Below are 17,667 nucleotides of genomic sequence, written 5' to 3' on the forward strand. Positions count from 1 at the left end.
GTTGGTAATAGCTAAAAGCATGCACTGCTAGTTTGAGACTGGGCAAGATATTTAAATTTTCTGACTCTCTTATTTCCTTAGCCAAGGATAGCAGTGTCTACCTATTATTAAGTGAGATAATGCTATAAAGATGTTAGTACATTGTCTAGTAGAAGAAACTTTGAGAAACAAATTCACAGGGTAATTGTTACCATTTCCTATATGTTCTGGGCTCCCCAGGTGGTTCAGTGGTAAAGAATCCACCTGCCAATGCAGGAGACGTGCATCCCAGGGTCAGGAAGATCCCCTGGAGGAGGGCATGGCAACCCACTCCAGTATTCTTGCCTGGAGAACCCCATGGACAGAGAAGCCTGGCAGGCTACAGTCCATGGGGTCGCAGAGTTAGACACAACTGAGTGACTAAGCACACACACACCTGTATGTTCATCCTTTCTGGATTTACTGGGCATATATTAAATAGTGGCCCTGTATTTGGGCTTCTACATGTTATATGATGCTAGAGGCTTAAGAGTGGTAATGGTTGGATGCCCTTTCTTAAACAGTGAGCCAGCAATTCTGGGCCTCTAAGTCTAAGGATTTCAATAAGAGTAAAGTCCACTATCTTTAGGGGCCTCAAATAGCTCCCTAACCCCCTGACTTTCCACCTCTAGGGAGCTAAACACAATGGCACCCCACTCCAGTACTCTTGCTTGGAAAATCCCATGGACAGAGGAGCCTGGTAGGCTGCAGTCCATGGGGTCGCTAAAGAGTCAGACACGACTGAGCGACTTCACTTTCACTTTTCACTTTCATGCATTGGAGAAGGAAATGGCAACCTACTCTAGTGTTCTTGCCTGGAGAATCCCAGGGACGGGGGAGCCTGGTGGGCTGCTGTCTACGGGGTCGCACAGAGTCGGACACGACTGAAGCGACACAGCAGCGCAGCAGCAGCAGCAGCTTGTGTGAGTTTGGGTCAAACAGATGTCGTATTATGCTCTGGAAACTGAACTCCAAATGGAAAAGCCCTTTTGGTGAAAGAACCCGGCTGTCAGAGCTTCAGGGTGATAGCAGGAAGAAAGACCTTTGTCATCTTAGTAAACCCAATCAGAAAATTTCTTTCGTTAATGAGGCCACCTTTTGTAGCCTGGACACCTGATTTTAGCTTAGAGTTGATTTCCTTTTATTATGAAGGTAGCTTTCTAATTTGATCACCTAAATGGAATCAGCACATGGGAACAGACACGCTTTGCTTATTCAAAGAAGTTTCCTCTTTTAGGAGTGGATCAGGTCCGAGGGACCAGCTAGGAAGCACTGGGAAGAATCTGACCTTATGGGTTCTCTGAGAAGCCTGGGCCAACAGGTAGAGGTGCGGCATGGGCTTATGGAAAGTGGTGATGTGCTGATGTCCACAGCTAAGGGGAGCCTGAGAAGGCAGGGGTTCACACCTTGAGTCCCAACAATCCCCTATGGACCTCACTCCTCAGCTCTCTATCTAATCTTCGCATGACCTATTTTGCTTGCTTAGGAAAAACACCATACAGTGAAATGATTTCAGGTGGCACGTAGACCCTGTATTTAAGCTTTCCTACTCCACCCTCTCAGCTATCCCCAGAATTCAAAGCAAACTTACACTCCTCTTAGTGCCATAGGGTTGATGCAGCACTAGGAGAGGAGATCAATTTGTACCCCATTACCTTTCAGGATAAGGGGAATATTTATTCAATAGAAGCAGGGACCACTTTTATTTGTGCCTCATTGGGCTTCTGTTAAGAAGCAACAGATTTTAGGGGGTCCTCAGATTGGGGTAAGTCAAACTGGCTTAGAAAATCATCAGAGATGTAAGACCTGTATAGTCCTGCAGACTTGTGTAGACTTCCACAGGCCCACACTAACATGGGTGGGCACATGCAGGCCTCATCAGGTCTTCCTGGACTGTTAATATTCTACCGAAACAAGACAACACAGAACCGTCTAGAAAGAGTGGGTTTCCTTCAAGCTTTTTTTGTCACTACAGCAGGCTGTGAGATCATCTCATGCATCTGACTCTCGACTCTTAATTAAGCAATGCATTACCTTGTATTTGGGGATGGTCTTCAGAAGTTCTTTCACTGGGACATCTGTGCCGACCACACCGAGAAGAATGCCTTTCGATCGCTATTGCAAAGAAACATTAAACAATAACAACAGAATGTTAATTTGGCAGAATAAATATAATCTCCTGAAAAGTCACACACCATAGGCACTGTCTGGCACCTTCTTCAAACTGAGAGAAATTGAAGCTTAATCCAGATTTGCAAGAGGTAACTTCTATTCTCCACCCAAAACATTCCTAGGCAAGAATGGCAGCTTCTCAGGCCAAAGAGTGCCTATTATAACCCTCAACACATACCCTAAGAACCATTTCCTTTTCTCCTGAAAATCAAGAATCTGAAGAGGCTAAAGGAGTTTCAATCGTTAATCAGTTTCTCTTATAGAAACTTTTTACAGGAAACACTTAGCATGTTAACTATGTTCTCAATTTATACTGCCATCTGGTGCCCAGGAAAAAGAGACTAAATAGCCAGAGAAAGATGCGAAAACCCTAACATTTTTCCAGACAGTTGGAACCAAGGACTGAGGTAAAGGAATAGGCCTCTAGGGTTCCAGGTCCCAAGGTCACGTGATGTGCTATACTTGCTAATGTCAGAAAGGGCCTTCTAGAATAAGATACACATTGCTACTATCTTGTCTGCTGTTTCCCCCCAATGCAATTGCCCCCAGAACCCCTGGCCGTGTTCCTATTTGGAAATAGGGTCTTTGTAGATGTACTTAATTAAGGATCTCAAAGTGAAATCATCCTGGATGCAGGATGGGGCCTGTATCCAACAATTTGTGTCTTTATAAGAGGAAAGGACACAGAGATAAGCAGAGAAGAGGGGCACGTGAAGACAGAGGCGGAGACTGGAGTGCGCAAGGAAGGAGTCTCCCCTACAACCAACTTCTTAATTTTGGACTTCTGGCCCCTAGAATTGTTAAAACACACTTCTATTGTAAGCCATCCCATCTGTGACACTTCACTGTCACAGCCCTGGGGATCTAATTCAAGGTTGGGACCTATAAAAGAGAGTGAGATCATCCCATCACAATCAAGGATTCCTTCTGGAGATTTCCTTCCTCTGGTCATTTAAACACTTGAATTTTGGGAAAGTGCTGCATACTGTAAAAAGATGCCTGCTTGAATTCCTCTCATCTACTCTTGATTTCATGATTCTAACAGCAGGATTAAAAGTGAGGAAAAATTATACATCCTCCATCCTTAAATAAGTAAATAAAGGTCACCAGAGCCTGAGTCAGAGAAGGTCTGAGCTAACAACCCCCTTAGCATCAGGAAGGAAATCCAGTCACTGTACTCACAGTCTCATTCTGCTTACTAAACACAGGCATGGCGACCGTGGTCATCAGGACGGGGCCCTGATCATCGGCAAGCTGGATGGAGAGAGAAAAGCCAGTTACCTGAGAATGGTCTGGAAAAAACAGTACCAGGGGCCATACCTTTTCACTAGCTCATCCTTTCCTGACCAGGGGCTGTTGGAAATAGACCAGTGTCCACTCAAGTCTTTATGGCATAGGTGGGAGGACAATATTCCTCTACCTGGACGTGCTGATGAGGATCCTAGCCCCTCCTCATGGGCGGGGGAAACAATGTCAGCTACCATCAGTCACTCCAGCTGATCTGTTTACTGCATTCGGCCATTTGAGTTCAAATAAAGCCCTGTTTGGATCCTAGTGATTCATTTTATTTTATTACTACAGATTGACTTTATCGTTTTACTTTACAGACTTTATGTTCAATATGTGCAATATTAATGCTTCTCCTTAATGTGGAAATTGAGGATCAGCAAGCATGAGCATAAGGGGTTTTACGAGTTGCCCCTGCTGCAAACAATGGAATCTGGAAGCATTTATTCTTCCCAAGGTAGCTGAGTCATGGCCCTTCTGAATCTCTACATGTATCTGCATGCCAGTCCCAGATGGAAAACAAACAAAATGAAAAAATAACTTGATCATTTCATCTTGGAATCACTGGTAAGAAGCTGAACATTCCTCCTGGAAGAACAACCCTTGAATTTAGCCCATAGTATACTTCTGTAACTCACTGAATTGCATACAAGTGCACTGAGACCCACCATCATATCTGACCTTCACAACAGTGTCAGGAGAAAGGTATAAACCCCTACTCTGCTCTGTGAGCAAATGGGGAAACTGAGTCTTGGTTAACAGTAGGCTTTGGTCCAAGATAAACCTGGTTCTAGTTCTCAGCTTTGAATCTTTATCTAACCCTTCATGTTTTCATATAAAATAACACCAACTATTCCTCAGCATTGTTGCCATGAAGATAAAATGTGAAACTGCCCATCAAAGTACTTGGCATCTGCAAGTGCTCAAAGGATGCTAGTTTCCTTTCCCTGCCTTCAAGATCACATGGCTAGCAAGTAGCAGAGTCTCCAGTAAGATTAAGGCATGTGACACCAATGACACAGAGCAAAATCGGCCGAAAGTGGCCAATCAGTAGGAGAGGTTTACTTCCTGGTTTCACAGTCCATTCAGGGTTCAAATAAAGCAACCTGTGAATGAGAATCCACTATCTTCAGGTTAGAGTGTTTTCTGATGTTTGGGCACTTTTGTGTCACTTTTAATTTCACAAAAAAGAAGATGTTGTTCCCTCAGTCTTCTTTGAAAAGACTACTATAAGCAGAAGAACCTGAAATCTAGAGGGTGCTATGGACTGAGGTCCCCATGGACTGGCAGGCCTCCTGAAAACAGGTCATTAAACTTGGTCAATATTTTACCAGTCTTCTTCTTCCAATAGGTTATTTGAGCAATAGGACAGCATTTCTTGTAATGTAGTATGCAGAACGGCAGCACCTTCAGCACCTGAGTGCCCTAAAAATGCATAATCCCAAACCTTCTCCAGATTCTCTGAATCTGAATCTTTATTCTAATAATTAGTATGCATATTAAAATTCAAGAAGCACTGTTAAAAGGCAATCCTTTCCACCATCAATAATGATGACAGTTGAAGAGAAACTTATATGAGTCGGGAAAACCCTTAACAGGGACAGACACGTTTTTATCAGTTTCGCCTCTATGTCAAGATGGGCCTATTCTTCCAAGACAGGCAAAACAATGCAAGAATCTCATGATCCCTCAAGGACTGGGAATTCATGATGTGACAGTAAATTTTATGTGGCAACCTGATTAGGCAATGGTCATTAGCTCAAACAACAGCCTAGATGCTGTAAATGTATTTTTCAAATGTAATTAACATTTAAACTAGTTGACTTTAGAGATGGCCAAAATGATGGCGTAGGAAGACCCTGAAATCACCTCCTCCCAAGGACACACCAAAATTACAACTACTTACAGGGCAACTATCTATGAGAAGACTAGCAGAAAAGATTTTCCACAACTGAAGACACAAGAAGGAACCACAATGTGATGGATAGGGGGGCCAGAGATGTGGTAAAGTCAAGACCCATACCTCCAAGTCAGCATTTACAAACAGGAGGAACGCCATAACTATAGAGGCACTCCCCAGGGAGCAAGTGATCTGAGCTCCAGGCTCCTCAGCCCAGGGGTCCTACACTGGGAAGTCAAGACCCCTGAACATGTGGCTTTGAAAATCAGCAGGACTTATCTTTAGAAGAGGCATAGTGTTATGGGACATGGAGATTCTGCTCTTAAAGAGCACTCGCAAAATCTCACACTTTTCAATTCCCAGCACAGAGGCAGTAGGTTAAAAGAAACCTAAGTCAGACGTCTTACTCATACTCGGAATCTAAAAGACAAAACAAACAAGCTAAAGTAAAAACAAACTCACAGATAAACAAACAGATGGAGGGGGTGGACGGTAGGAATGAAATAGGTGAAGGGGCTTAAGAGATATAAACCTCCAGTGATAAAACAAATAAGCTATGGGGATATAATATACAACACAAGGAATGTGGTCAGTAATATAATAATTTTGTACAGGGACAGATGGTTACTGGATATAGTGATGATCATTTCATAATGTTTGCAAATGTCAAATCACTAACTAGTACATCTGAAACTAAGATAATATTATAGGTCAACTATATGTCAATAAAAACTCAACAGACTTTGATAAAGCAGATTACTCTCCATAATCTGTGTGGGTTTAGCCAATCAGTCAAGTTCTCAAGACAAAAAAATTTTCCCAAGGAAGAAGGAATTCTTCTTCCAGACTGTCTTCAGACCCAAAACTGTAAAACCCCATTCTGTTGGAATTTCCAGCCTGCCAACCTGCCCTACAGTGTTCAGAGGTGTCAGTCCCCAGCACATATATAAGTGGCAATTGCTTAAAATTTCTCTCTCCCCCTTTCTCCTTGTGTGTGTACACTTATCCTAAATTTAAGGAAAAAACATACACACACATCTCATATGGTTTTCTTTCTCTGGAGAATCGGGAGTAATACACATTTAATCATGTAATCTATCATCTGGGGCAGCCTAATTTTGGTACTAGTATAAATAAACAAACTATATATAATATTAATAACCAAATAATATTAACTATAAGATAATGCTGACAATCACTGTTGCCAGGAGCCAAGCCAACCAGTATATAACAGTTTTTGGAACCACGGTTCCAATACCTTGCTAAATATACTTAAAGTATACTATGGCCAACAATGGGGGCATGCAATGCCATTTTCAAAGGCAGAACCAAGCCACGATAAATAATTCCCCCAGAATCAGAAATCTTCCCACATTCTGACTCCTTGATTAAACCTGAATGCTACAAAGAAAACTGATTTGAACTGATCCATAACCCTGGGCAACTTCCACTCTGGAGCTCAAATCAAAATTTCAAGCAATGCCAATATGTATCATGGATGAAATAAACACATAACCACTGACAATAATGAGAAATGAAACTTTTTCCTGCAAACAGTAAAAAATCAGTTATAAGTCACTGGTAATTGTCCTGGCCCAAATACAAGATCATGGGAAACTAACTTCTAAATATTAAGCCAGGATATAGTATCAACTTCATTCAGGGGCTAATTCCAAATATAATTACTGTACCATTACTTAAATTAAAAAAAAATAATATTGCATTTGCACAGAAACCATTCATTTTTAAGCAGCTACAGGTAAACAAAGGAAGTGCGGTGGACTCAGTCTAGCCACTGCTATGAGCTCACATGTTCCTCTTTCAGGGACAGTTCTGGCTCAGATTTGCATTGGTTTGGCCAGAACCCTAACCCGTAGCTCTTCCGATCATATACCAACTCATCAGTATGGCCATGAGGGCTGGCAGCACTCCGGAAATAACACTTGCACAACATGAAGATGCTCTTCTTGACCAGTTCCATCTTTCCCACTCTCCAGTGGGTCTGGGTTCTGTGAACCTTAAACATTTCGTGGAGAAGGAACATCAAATTGAAAGTTAATATGCACAGTAAGCACCTTTGGATTGAAAGGCATTCTGTACTCCTGCCACAGGAAAAAGCAGGTTTTTTTCTTAAGACCACCAATCAAGAGTAACACAGCCAACCACAGCCAGACACCCTCTGTCCCCACACCACACTAGAGGGTCCCTGCTTTTCTGTGGCTCCCTAACCTGTAAAGGCCATTGAGGCAAGAGCACTGCCTATGATTCATAGACACATCTTCCAAGAAAAATGCAGACATAAAGTCAACATTCATTTTCCAAGGTTAGGAATGGGAGAGGGGGGTCACAATGGTCCATCTGGGCAAAATCCCATTAACTTAAGTCCAAGTGTGAATCCCAAAATGAACTGCCATTCAATTACACTTGCCCAGGCTTTGAACAGGCCTCTGAAATGCTTGGTTGTGGTATTCAGCTGTATAAAAAGTGTATATTATTCCATATCCTTCATTTCCTATGCTACATAATGGAGACCATTCTGGTATCAAAGGAAATGATGAATAATAATACTGAACATCTGGTTTATAAAACACAAACTTGCTCAACAGATTGACTGCTTCCTGTCAGCTTCCCAAGTTAATCATGCATGTGGGCTCATATGAATATGCATTTGGATTCATGTGTGAGGTACACGCAGTGATGCCAGGCTTCTCCTCCTAACGCCTGATTAGTTTCCCACTAACGGCTGTAGGGTGCGGCCCAGATAGCATAACAGCAGCGGGTTTGTGGTCTACCAATTTTGCTGCAGGTCTAGTCATTATTATTCATTGATTTCCTTGATAAACATTCCCTGAGCATCAGCTATGTGCCAAGTTTCATGCCACGTGCTGGGAAGACAACCAGGAATAAGACACAGGTCTTAGCCCTGAGGAACCACAAGTCCACCAGCAGGCACAGGAAAGAATGAGGCAGAGAGGGAAGAGCTGGCTGGGCCAGGCACACTGGCTCCCATTACGTTAGCAGAAGGCTATCTTCTTCATGACCAGCCTGAACAAAAATAAAAATACTCTTCCGGGCTTCTTGGACCAATTCAGAAACTTTCTGAAAACCAGGTTAACAACACTAGCAACAAGTTATCTGCTGCACAGCAATTTCATCAATTACTTTACTTAAGAATATTTGCAAATGGAACAATGCAGGGTAGACCTTTTGAAAAAATTGCCTAGCACTTTTTTTCTTCTGTTTGCAAATATCAACCCCGTCCTTTAGGGAAATATTCTTCACCCTTTCCATACACAGTGTTTTATTGACAGTTAACTTCTCCCACACTGCACATGTGGCTGGGCATCCAACTCAGGCTGTGCCAACCACAGCCCTTCACATAGACACACACACACACACACACACACACTCTTACTCTCTCTCTCTGCCCAGGTCACACTGATTGCTTCGTTAATTAGACACATGGGCTCAAAGTAGGCTATCTGGGGACTTTTCCTTTTTTCCATCTGGAGTGAATAAGAAAAAAAACTCTACACTGCTTTGTGTGTGGTTTTAGGAATGTAAGCCTGATAGCCATGTCCCCTCTTCACAGAGAAGCAATTGAGAAAATAAAGTCAACCCAGAAAGATGAGGAGAGATGAGTGTGTGTGTGTGTGTGTGTGTGCATGTGTGTGTAATGAGGGAAAAGCAGGGAGAGAGAGGAAAGAAGGGGAAAGGGATGGGAAGGTACCAGTCCTAAAAGTCTTCAACCCTAAGATCAATTCCATCCATGCATTCTTCTATTGGGATAAATTGAGGCAGTGAGTTTTCTCTCTTTGCCCAAAAGGACATGCACCGGATTTGTGACTTTTCAAGGACATCTGCTATGTTGCCTTCTTTCACATCTCCATTCAGAGGATGCTTGCTAGGGCCAGTGGCAGAATTCTCTGTTTATCCTGTAGCTGGAGGGCCCTGGTGATGAGTGCCAAGCCCCAGAGAAAGGAGGTAAGCAGGACCCCTGGCCCTGAGAAGGCATCTGAGTGAGTCAAGGGCGTCAGGCTCGGCAGCTCATTTGAGGGTTGCCAGGTGGTTTTCAGCAGAGCCTCCTGCCATCTGCTCAACCCTGGAGGTTTGGGCCAAAAGAGAAGGTTGTGCACAAGTGGGGAACTCAGTTTGGGAAGAGAATGGCTCTAAGCCAAGAACAAAGGCCATCTCTCCACAAATATCTTATTTCTTCTATCCTTCCTCCTATGTTTGTGTTTTTACTTTCTTATTAAAGTTGATCAGCATATTGACTACTTTAATAAAATACATCATACAAATGTATAACATGATACAGAAATACTTTATATATGTGTGTACATAATTTGTGAGTACCCACCTGCATCTCTTGTTTTCCTTCCAACACCTAGTATGACATGAACTTGCACTCCAGAAAAAGACACTACCACCATCTAGAGGCACTTAGGGTGAATTGCAGGCACAAGGTCCTGGGAAATAAACAATTTACAGGGAAGATTCCCTGGAGAAGGAAACGGCAACCCACTCCAGTACTCTTGCCTGGAAAATCCCATGGACGGAGGAGCTTGGTGCAGACTACTACTGTCCATGGGTTCGCAAGGCTTTCCTGGTGGCTCAGATGGTAAAGCGTCTGCCTACAATGCGGGAGACCCAGGTTCAATCCCTGGGTTGGGAAGATTCTCTGGAGAAGGAAATGGACAACCCACTCCAGTACTCTTGCCTGGAAAGTCCCACAGACGGAGGAGCCTGGTAGGCTACCATCTATGGGGTTGCAAAGAGTCAGACACGACTGAGCAACTTCACTTTCACCAATAAAAAAGCATTTAAATTGTAACCAATGTCACTTAGTTTCCCATCAAACTGAAACACAGGTGATATCAACTATTACTTCTGCCAATAACCTTTGGGGGAAATATGCAGCTGTGTACATCTTTAAATATCAGATGAAACATTTTGAAAGGAGAACCACTGATTCTTAAAAGAAAAAAAAAGTGTTTATGATCTGAGAACATGATGAGAGGATGGAGGAAAAGAGGGTTCTTTCCCACCCACTTTCTCAAACACAGATTTAGAGATGGCAGATGCCATCCATGTTCTCCAGTTTTCACACCCCATAGTGAACGGAAAGCTGGACAGTAGACAGTTAACAGAATAACACTCTGTACAAATTAGTTGGTGAGACAGCACTAACGAGAAGGTCACGGAAACATAGATCTGGAAAACAGGACATGCACAGAGTATGTAGATATACAGAGTCCCTCCCACCCACCCCCTGCCCCCACCGCACACACAGAGAAGATCCCTGGACCTTTCCACCTTTCCCAGACCAAAAAGGCGCTCTGGATCTACTCCTTTACAATGTCTGCTTATTTCCCCTCCCCAGAATCTCCCTCTCCTTCTACCATCACAACATCCGTTATCCTCAATATGAACAGAAGTAGCAGGGTAAGAATCTGGTAAGAACCATACTCAGTGATCTGTCTTAAATTTCTGTACTGGGTATACACAGAAGGACCTTTTCCTAGGAGAAACATATAGACACTCTTCAGAGGTAGAATGTATGTGAAAAGCCACTGAAACACGGAAACTAAATCCTATTGGTATATTTTTAAGCCTGAAAAGGAATCTCAGTATCAACACTGTCTGCTTGGCTAATATTCACATTATCTGACTCTGGTTGTGAATTTTACCCTCATATTACTTAGACTGCCACAGCTATTAGTGATGATCATGAAATTTGCTGGCTGTTTTAACACTGGCTGATTTTTAACAAGAGGATTTACATCCATAGGCACAGTTAAAAATTAATTTACTCAATAATCTAAGAAGTCATTTTGAAATGAGAAGGAAGAGCAAGAATAGCTTGCTTCAGTGATAAAACCAAAAGATTCTTAAATCACTACTGGCTCTGTCTGTGTATCTTTAAGTGCTTTCTAAAGAATCTCTTTTCTGTATGATGGAAAATTTTAATAAAAAGAACATTCCATAAATTCTCACTTACAGAAAACATTTTATAAATAAAACCATTGAGTAGAATATGCTTGCAATGAATATTAATGTCTTAAACTTAGTAAAACAAATAATAATAATCCTACTTAAATCCCTCTGCATAAAGATCAAAATAGTCCTTTATATAAACCATGGTAATAATCTGATATGGAAATGCTATCAGAATAATTTTTTATAGTCTAGGTTAAACATATTTGATTATCAGTATTTTGGATATTTTTTATAACAAGCTATTTAGAAAAAGCAGGCATTATTGTTTTTAATTGAATTGATCCTTTCCGTGTAAACAATATGAACTGTTTTTTATAATACTACTAAGATGATTTGTTTTCCTTTTAAAATCTAGACAAATTAAGAACACCAACCACTGTCTAGACTCCCATTTTGTACTGGCATTTTTCAATATTCTTATAAAATGCCTGAACCCTAAATAACTTAAGGCATTAAGAAAGTAGCAAAGAAAAATAGTAAAGAAGAAGCAAACCTTCTAAGTAATATTTCTACCTTGCTTTGCATTTGATTGTCTTAATCGTCATAACTCAGTCCTTGAAATGCTACATGACACAATGCTTTAGCCAAGACTTTTCCTCTTTTTACAGAATCATTACCTTCATCTGAGATCTGGAGATTCTGAATTTCTATGGGATTCACTGTGTTTTAAGTTGCCTGAATATAAAAGTAAACAGATTTCCCTCTTTGAACTTTAACTGCATCTCATATGAACTAAAATGCTGAATTTGTTTGTTCTCTTTTTCTCTTTTTAACAACTTGAAGACAATTTTGTGAATGATAATGCTAAATACTGTTAGAACATCTGAATGAGAATCTCAAAATAACTGTTTTCTAATAAAGTTGTTGCTACTCAGGAAAATTTTTTTGCTCTGTCTCCCCCGACCCCTCACCTCACCCCAGTGTTTCAAAGAATAAGTCATTAAGCAGGGACTACATTTTATGGGTAAACATCTAGACAGGAAGGATGCAGTCTTTGACCAGGGACATGTACATAAGCAAATTCATGCATAAGAGAATATTACAGAGTAACATATCTGAAAGCTGTCTTAGGGAACTGCTTTACAGTATACAACAGGCTTATTTCAGGAATCCTCAAAATAAGGAAATAGGAATTATTAGGGGCACTGGATTTTGGCTAATATTCATGATCAGCTATGCCACATAACTGAACACCACCGCCCTCCCCCTCCCCAACTGTGGCCAAAGATTTGTATTTTTACAAACATGGATTAGACATCTCCCTAATGCCTGAAAACACAGCCAACAGTCAGGGCTTCAAGGCCCTGGGACAAAATCTTTCCCGTTTAAAGACCCCCTGAAATGCTGCTTCCTCCATAAAACCTTCCATAACAAAGTGGAAATGGGAAACATATGTTCTCAAACTTCACTTGTTATTCAGTCGCTTAGTAGTGTCCGACTCTTTGCGACCCCATGGACTGCAGCACACAAGACTTCCCTGTCCTTCACTAGCTCCCACAGTTTGCTTGAGCTTATTGCCATTGAGTTGGTAATGCCATACAACCATCTTGTCCTCTGTCACCTCCTTCTTCTCCTGCCCTCAATCTTTCCCACCATCAGGGTCTTTTCCAGTGACTCAGCTCTTCATATCAAGTGACCAAACTACGGAAGATTCAGTTTCAGCATCACTCCTTCCAATGAATATTTCTGATTTAGAATTAACTGGTTAGATCTCCTTAGTTATCCAAAGACTCTCAAGAGTCTTCTCTGGCACAACAATTTGAAAGCATCGATTCTTCGGCACTCAGCCTTCTTTATGGTCCAACTCTCACACCAGTACATGACGACTGGAAAAACCATAGCTTTGACTATATAGACCTTTGTTGGCAAAGTGATGTCTCTGCTTTTTAATATGCTGTCTAGGTTTGTCATAGTGTTCCTTCCAAGGAGCAAGCATCTTTTAATTTCATGGCTGCAGTCACAGTCCACAGTGATTTTAGAGCCCAAGAAAATAAAATCTGACACTGCTTCCACTTTCTCTCCAACTATTTGCCATGAAGTGATGGGAATGGATGCCAGGATCTTAGTTTTTTGAATGTTGAATTTTAAGACAGCTTTTTCACTCTCCTCTTTCACCCTCATCAAAAGGCTCTTTAGTTCCTCTTTGCTTTCTGCCATTCAATTCAGTTCAGTTCAGTCGCTCAGTCATGTCTGATTCTTTGTGACCCCACGAACTGCAGCACGCCAGGCCTCCCTGTCCATCACCAACTCCTGGAGTCCACACAAACCCACGTCCATTGAGTTGGTGATGACATCCATCCAACTATCTCATTCTCTGTCGTCCCCTTCTCCTCCTGCCTTCAATCTTTCCCAGCATCAGGGTCTTTTCAAATGAATCAGCTCTTTGCGTCAGTTGGCCAAAGTATTGGAGTTTCAGCTTCAATATCAGTCTTTCCAATGAACACTCAGGACTGATCTCCTTTAGGATGGACTGGTTGGATCTCTTTGCAGTCCAAGGGACTCTCAAGAGTCTTCTCCAACACCACAGTTCAAAAACATCAATTCTTCGGCACTCAGCTTTCTTTATAGTCCAACTTTCACATCCATACATGACCACTGGAAAAACCAGAGCCTTGACTAGACAGATCTTTGTAGGCAAAGTAATGTCTTTGCTTTTTAATATGCTGTCTAGGTTGGTCATAACTTTCCTTCCAAGGAGTAAGCGTCTTTTAATTTTATGGATGCAGTCACCATCTGCAGTGATTTTGGGGCCCAGAAGAATTAAGTCAGCCACTGTTTCCCCATCTATTTGCCATGAAGTGATGGGACTGGATGCCATGATCTTAGTTTTCTGAATGTTGAGCTTTAAGCCAACTTTTTCACTCTCCTCTTTCACTTTCATCAAGAGGCTCTTTAGTTCTTCTTCACTTTCTGCCATAGGGTGGTGTCATTTGCATATCTGAAGTTATTGATATTTCTCCTGGCAATCTTTATTCCAGCTTGTGCTTCTTCTAGCCCAGCATTTCTCATGATGTACACTGCATAAAAGTTAAATAAGCAGGGTGACAATATACAGCCTTGACGCACTCCTTTTCCTATTTGGAACCAGTCTGTTGTTCCATGTCCAGTTCTAACTGTTGCTTCCTGACCTGCATACAGGTTTCTCAAGAGGCAGGTCAGGTGCTCTGGTATTCCACTCTCTTTCAGAATTTTCCACAGTTTATTGTGATCCACACAGTCAAAGGCTTTGGCATAGTCAATAAAGCAGAAATAGATGTTTTTCTGGAACTCTCTTGCTTTTTCCATGATCCAGCTGATGCTGGATTTCTGCCATTAGGCTGGTATCATCTGCATATTTGAGACTGTTGTTATTTTTCCCAGCAATCTTGATTCCAGCTTGTGATTCACCCAGTCCAGCATTTCACATGATGTATTCTGAATGTAAGTTAAATAAGCTGGTTGACAATAGACAGCCTTGATGTACCCTTTTTCCAATTTTGAACCAGTCCATTGTTCCATGTCTGGTTCTAACTATTGCTTCTTGACCTGCATACAGAGACAGGCATGGTGATTGGGTATTCCCATCTCTAACAAGTTTCCAGTTTGTTGTGATTCATACGGTCGAAACTTTTCACATAGTCAATGAAGCAGAAGTAGATGTTTTTCTGAAATTCCCTTGCTTTCTCTCTGATCCAACAGATGTTGGCAATTTGGCCTCTGGTTCCTCTGCCTTTTTTAAATCCAGCTTGTACATCTGGATGTTCTCAGTTCATGTACTGTTGAAGCTTAGCTTGAAGGATTTTGAGCATTACCTTCCTAGCATGTGAAGTGAGCACAACTGTATGGCAGTTTGTACATATTTTGGTACTGCCCTTCTTTGGGATTGGAATGAAAACTGACCTTTCACAGTATGGCTACTGCTGAGTTTTACAAATTTGCTGACATACTGAGTGCAGCACTTTAACAGCATCATCTTTTAGGATCTGAAAAAGTAGAGCTGGAATTCCATCACTTCCACTAGCTTTGTGTGTAGTAATGGTTCCTAAAGTTTACTTGACTTCACACTTCAGGATGTCTGGCTCTAAGTGAATGGTCACACCATCATGGTTATCTAGGTCATTATGACCTTTTTCATATAGGTCTTCTGTTAGGTCCTTGCCATTTCTGTCCTTTTATGTGACCATCTTTGCATGAAATGTTCCCTTTGTATCTCCAATTTTCTTGAAGAGATCTCCAGTCTCTCCCATTTGTTTTCCTCTATTTCTTTGCACTGTTCACTTAAGTAGGCTTTCTTTTTTTTTAATTTTTATTTTTACTTTATTTTACTTTACAATACTGTATTGGTTTTGCCATACATTGACATGAATCCACCACGGGTGTACATGCATTCCCAAACATGAACCCCCCTCCCACCTCCCTCCCCATAACGTCTCTCTGGGTCATCCCCGTGCACCAGCCCCAAGCATCCTGTATCCTGCATGGGACATAGACTGGTGATTTGTTTCTTACATGATAGTATACATCCTTCAATGCCATTCTCCCAAATCATTCCACCCTCTCCCTTTCCCTCTGAGTCCAAAAGTCTGCTCTACACGTCTGTGTCTCTTTTGCTGTCTTGCATACAGGGTCATCATTGCCATCTTTCTAAATTCCATGTATATGTGTTAGTATAGTGTATTGGTGTTTTTCTTTCTGGCTTACTTCACTCTGTATAATCAGCTCCAGTTTCATCCATCTCATTAGAACTGATTCAAATGTATTCTTTTTAATGGCTGAGTAATACTTCATTGTGTATATGTACCACAGCTTTCTTATCCATTCATCTGCTGATGGACATCTAGGTTGCTTCCATGTCCTGGCTATTATAAACAGTGCTGCGATGAACATTGGGGTACATGTGTCTCTTTCAATTCTGGTTTCCTTGGTGTGTATGCCCAGCAGTGGGATTGCTGGGTCATAAGGCAGTTCTATTTCCAGCTTTTTAAGGAATCTCCACACTGTTCTCCATAGTGGCTGTATTAGTTTGCATTCCCACCAACAGTGTAGGAGGGTTCCCTTTTCTCCACACCCTCTCCAGCATTTATTGCTTGCAGATTTTTGGATCGCAGCCATTCTGACTGGTGTGAAGTGGTACCTCACTGTGGTTTTGATTTGCATTTCTCTAATAATGAGTGATGTTGAGCATCTTTTCATGTATTTGTTAGCCATCCATATGTCTTCTTTGGAGAAATGTCTATTTAGTTCTTTGGCCCATTTTTTGATTGGGTCGTTTATTTTTCTGGAATTGAGCTGCATGAGTTGCTTGTATATTTTTGAGATTAGTTGTTTGTCAGTTGCTTCATTTGCTATTATTTTCTCCCATTCAGAAGGCTGTCTTTTCACCTTGCTTATATTTTCCTTTGTTGTGCAGAAGCTTTTAATTTTAATTAGATCCCATTTGTTTATTTTTGCTTTTATTTCCAGAATTCTGGGGGGTGGATCATAGAGGATCCTGCTGTGATTTATGTCGGAGAGTGTTTTGCCTATGTTCTTCTCTAGGTGTTTTATAGTTTCTGGTCTTATATTTAGATCTTTAATCCATTTTGAGTTTATTTTTGTGTGTGGTATTAGAAAGTGATCTAGTTTCATTCTTTCACAAGTGGTTGACCAGTTTAAGTAGGCTTTTTTACTCAACTGAATGCAGAGTTCCAGAGAACAGCAAGTCTTCAAACTTCACCACAAAAATAATCATAAAAGCAAGCTAAGATATAACCTAAGACCAAATTCGTGCTAACGGTTAATACAGCAAAGTCACCGAACTCCAGGGCTGGAAGCAAAGCTGGGGTTTCTGTAGAGCCTATGAACTCTAAGGGCAGAAGCTGGGAATGGCTCCTCTCTTTATCCACAGCATGACACATGGAGCCTGGTATGTAAGAAGTGTTCAGCAAATGATCCTTGAATGAATTTATTTTAATCCTAACCTTTTATTTATTTTATAAATGAAACTCAGAGAGGAAAATGAGTTACTGAGAATTGGTACCAGAGTCCGAACACGACTCTGGGCTAGCGTTATCCATTTTATATTGTATATCCTCTGCTCACTCTTGCCACCTTTTCTTCGGGTATCTTGCCTGCGAAAATGAGGTCAAACTTAGACTGTAACGAGGGTCTGGGAGGCTGGTACCGGTGTGCTGTTGCTGCTGATAGGGGCAAAAGTTTTATGACATCACAGAGGTAAAGAAAAAGGACTTTTAAAAAATAGTTTAGTTGAACATTATGGTTTCCTTGGAAAGAAACACAGGAGAAATGAGCTACAGAAGCAAACAGGCCTG

At 41.4% G+C, this 17,667-nt stretch overlaps 1 protein-coding gene across 2 annotated transcripts in view; it reads right to left on the reverse strand.

Moving 5' to 3' along the window:
* Positions 1–17,667, reverse strand: part of CACNA2D3 (calcium voltage-gated channel auxiliary subunit alpha2delta 3) — an 870,293-nt gene that overhangs the window by 206,205 nt on the left and 646,421 nt on the right. For both annotated transcript variants that reach the window (XM_018038437.1, XM_018038438.1), the window contains exons 15-16: positions 3,373–3,444; positions 2,053–2,133 (exon numbers count right to left, since the gene is read on the reverse strand). In XM_018038437.1, coding sequence (XP_017893926.1) covers positions 2,053–2,133; positions 3,373–3,444 — 153 coding nt within the window. The remainder of the gene's footprint in view (positions 1–2,052; positions 2,134–3,372; positions 3,445–17,667) is intronic.

Source organism: Capra hircus, chromosome 22 (genome assembly GCF_001704415.2).
Source record: "Capra hircus breed San Clemente chromosome 22, ASM170441v1, whole genome shotgun sequence".
Classification (NCBI taxonomy): Eukaryota; Metazoa; Chordata; class Mammalia; order Artiodactyla; family Bovidae; genus Capra; species Capra hircus.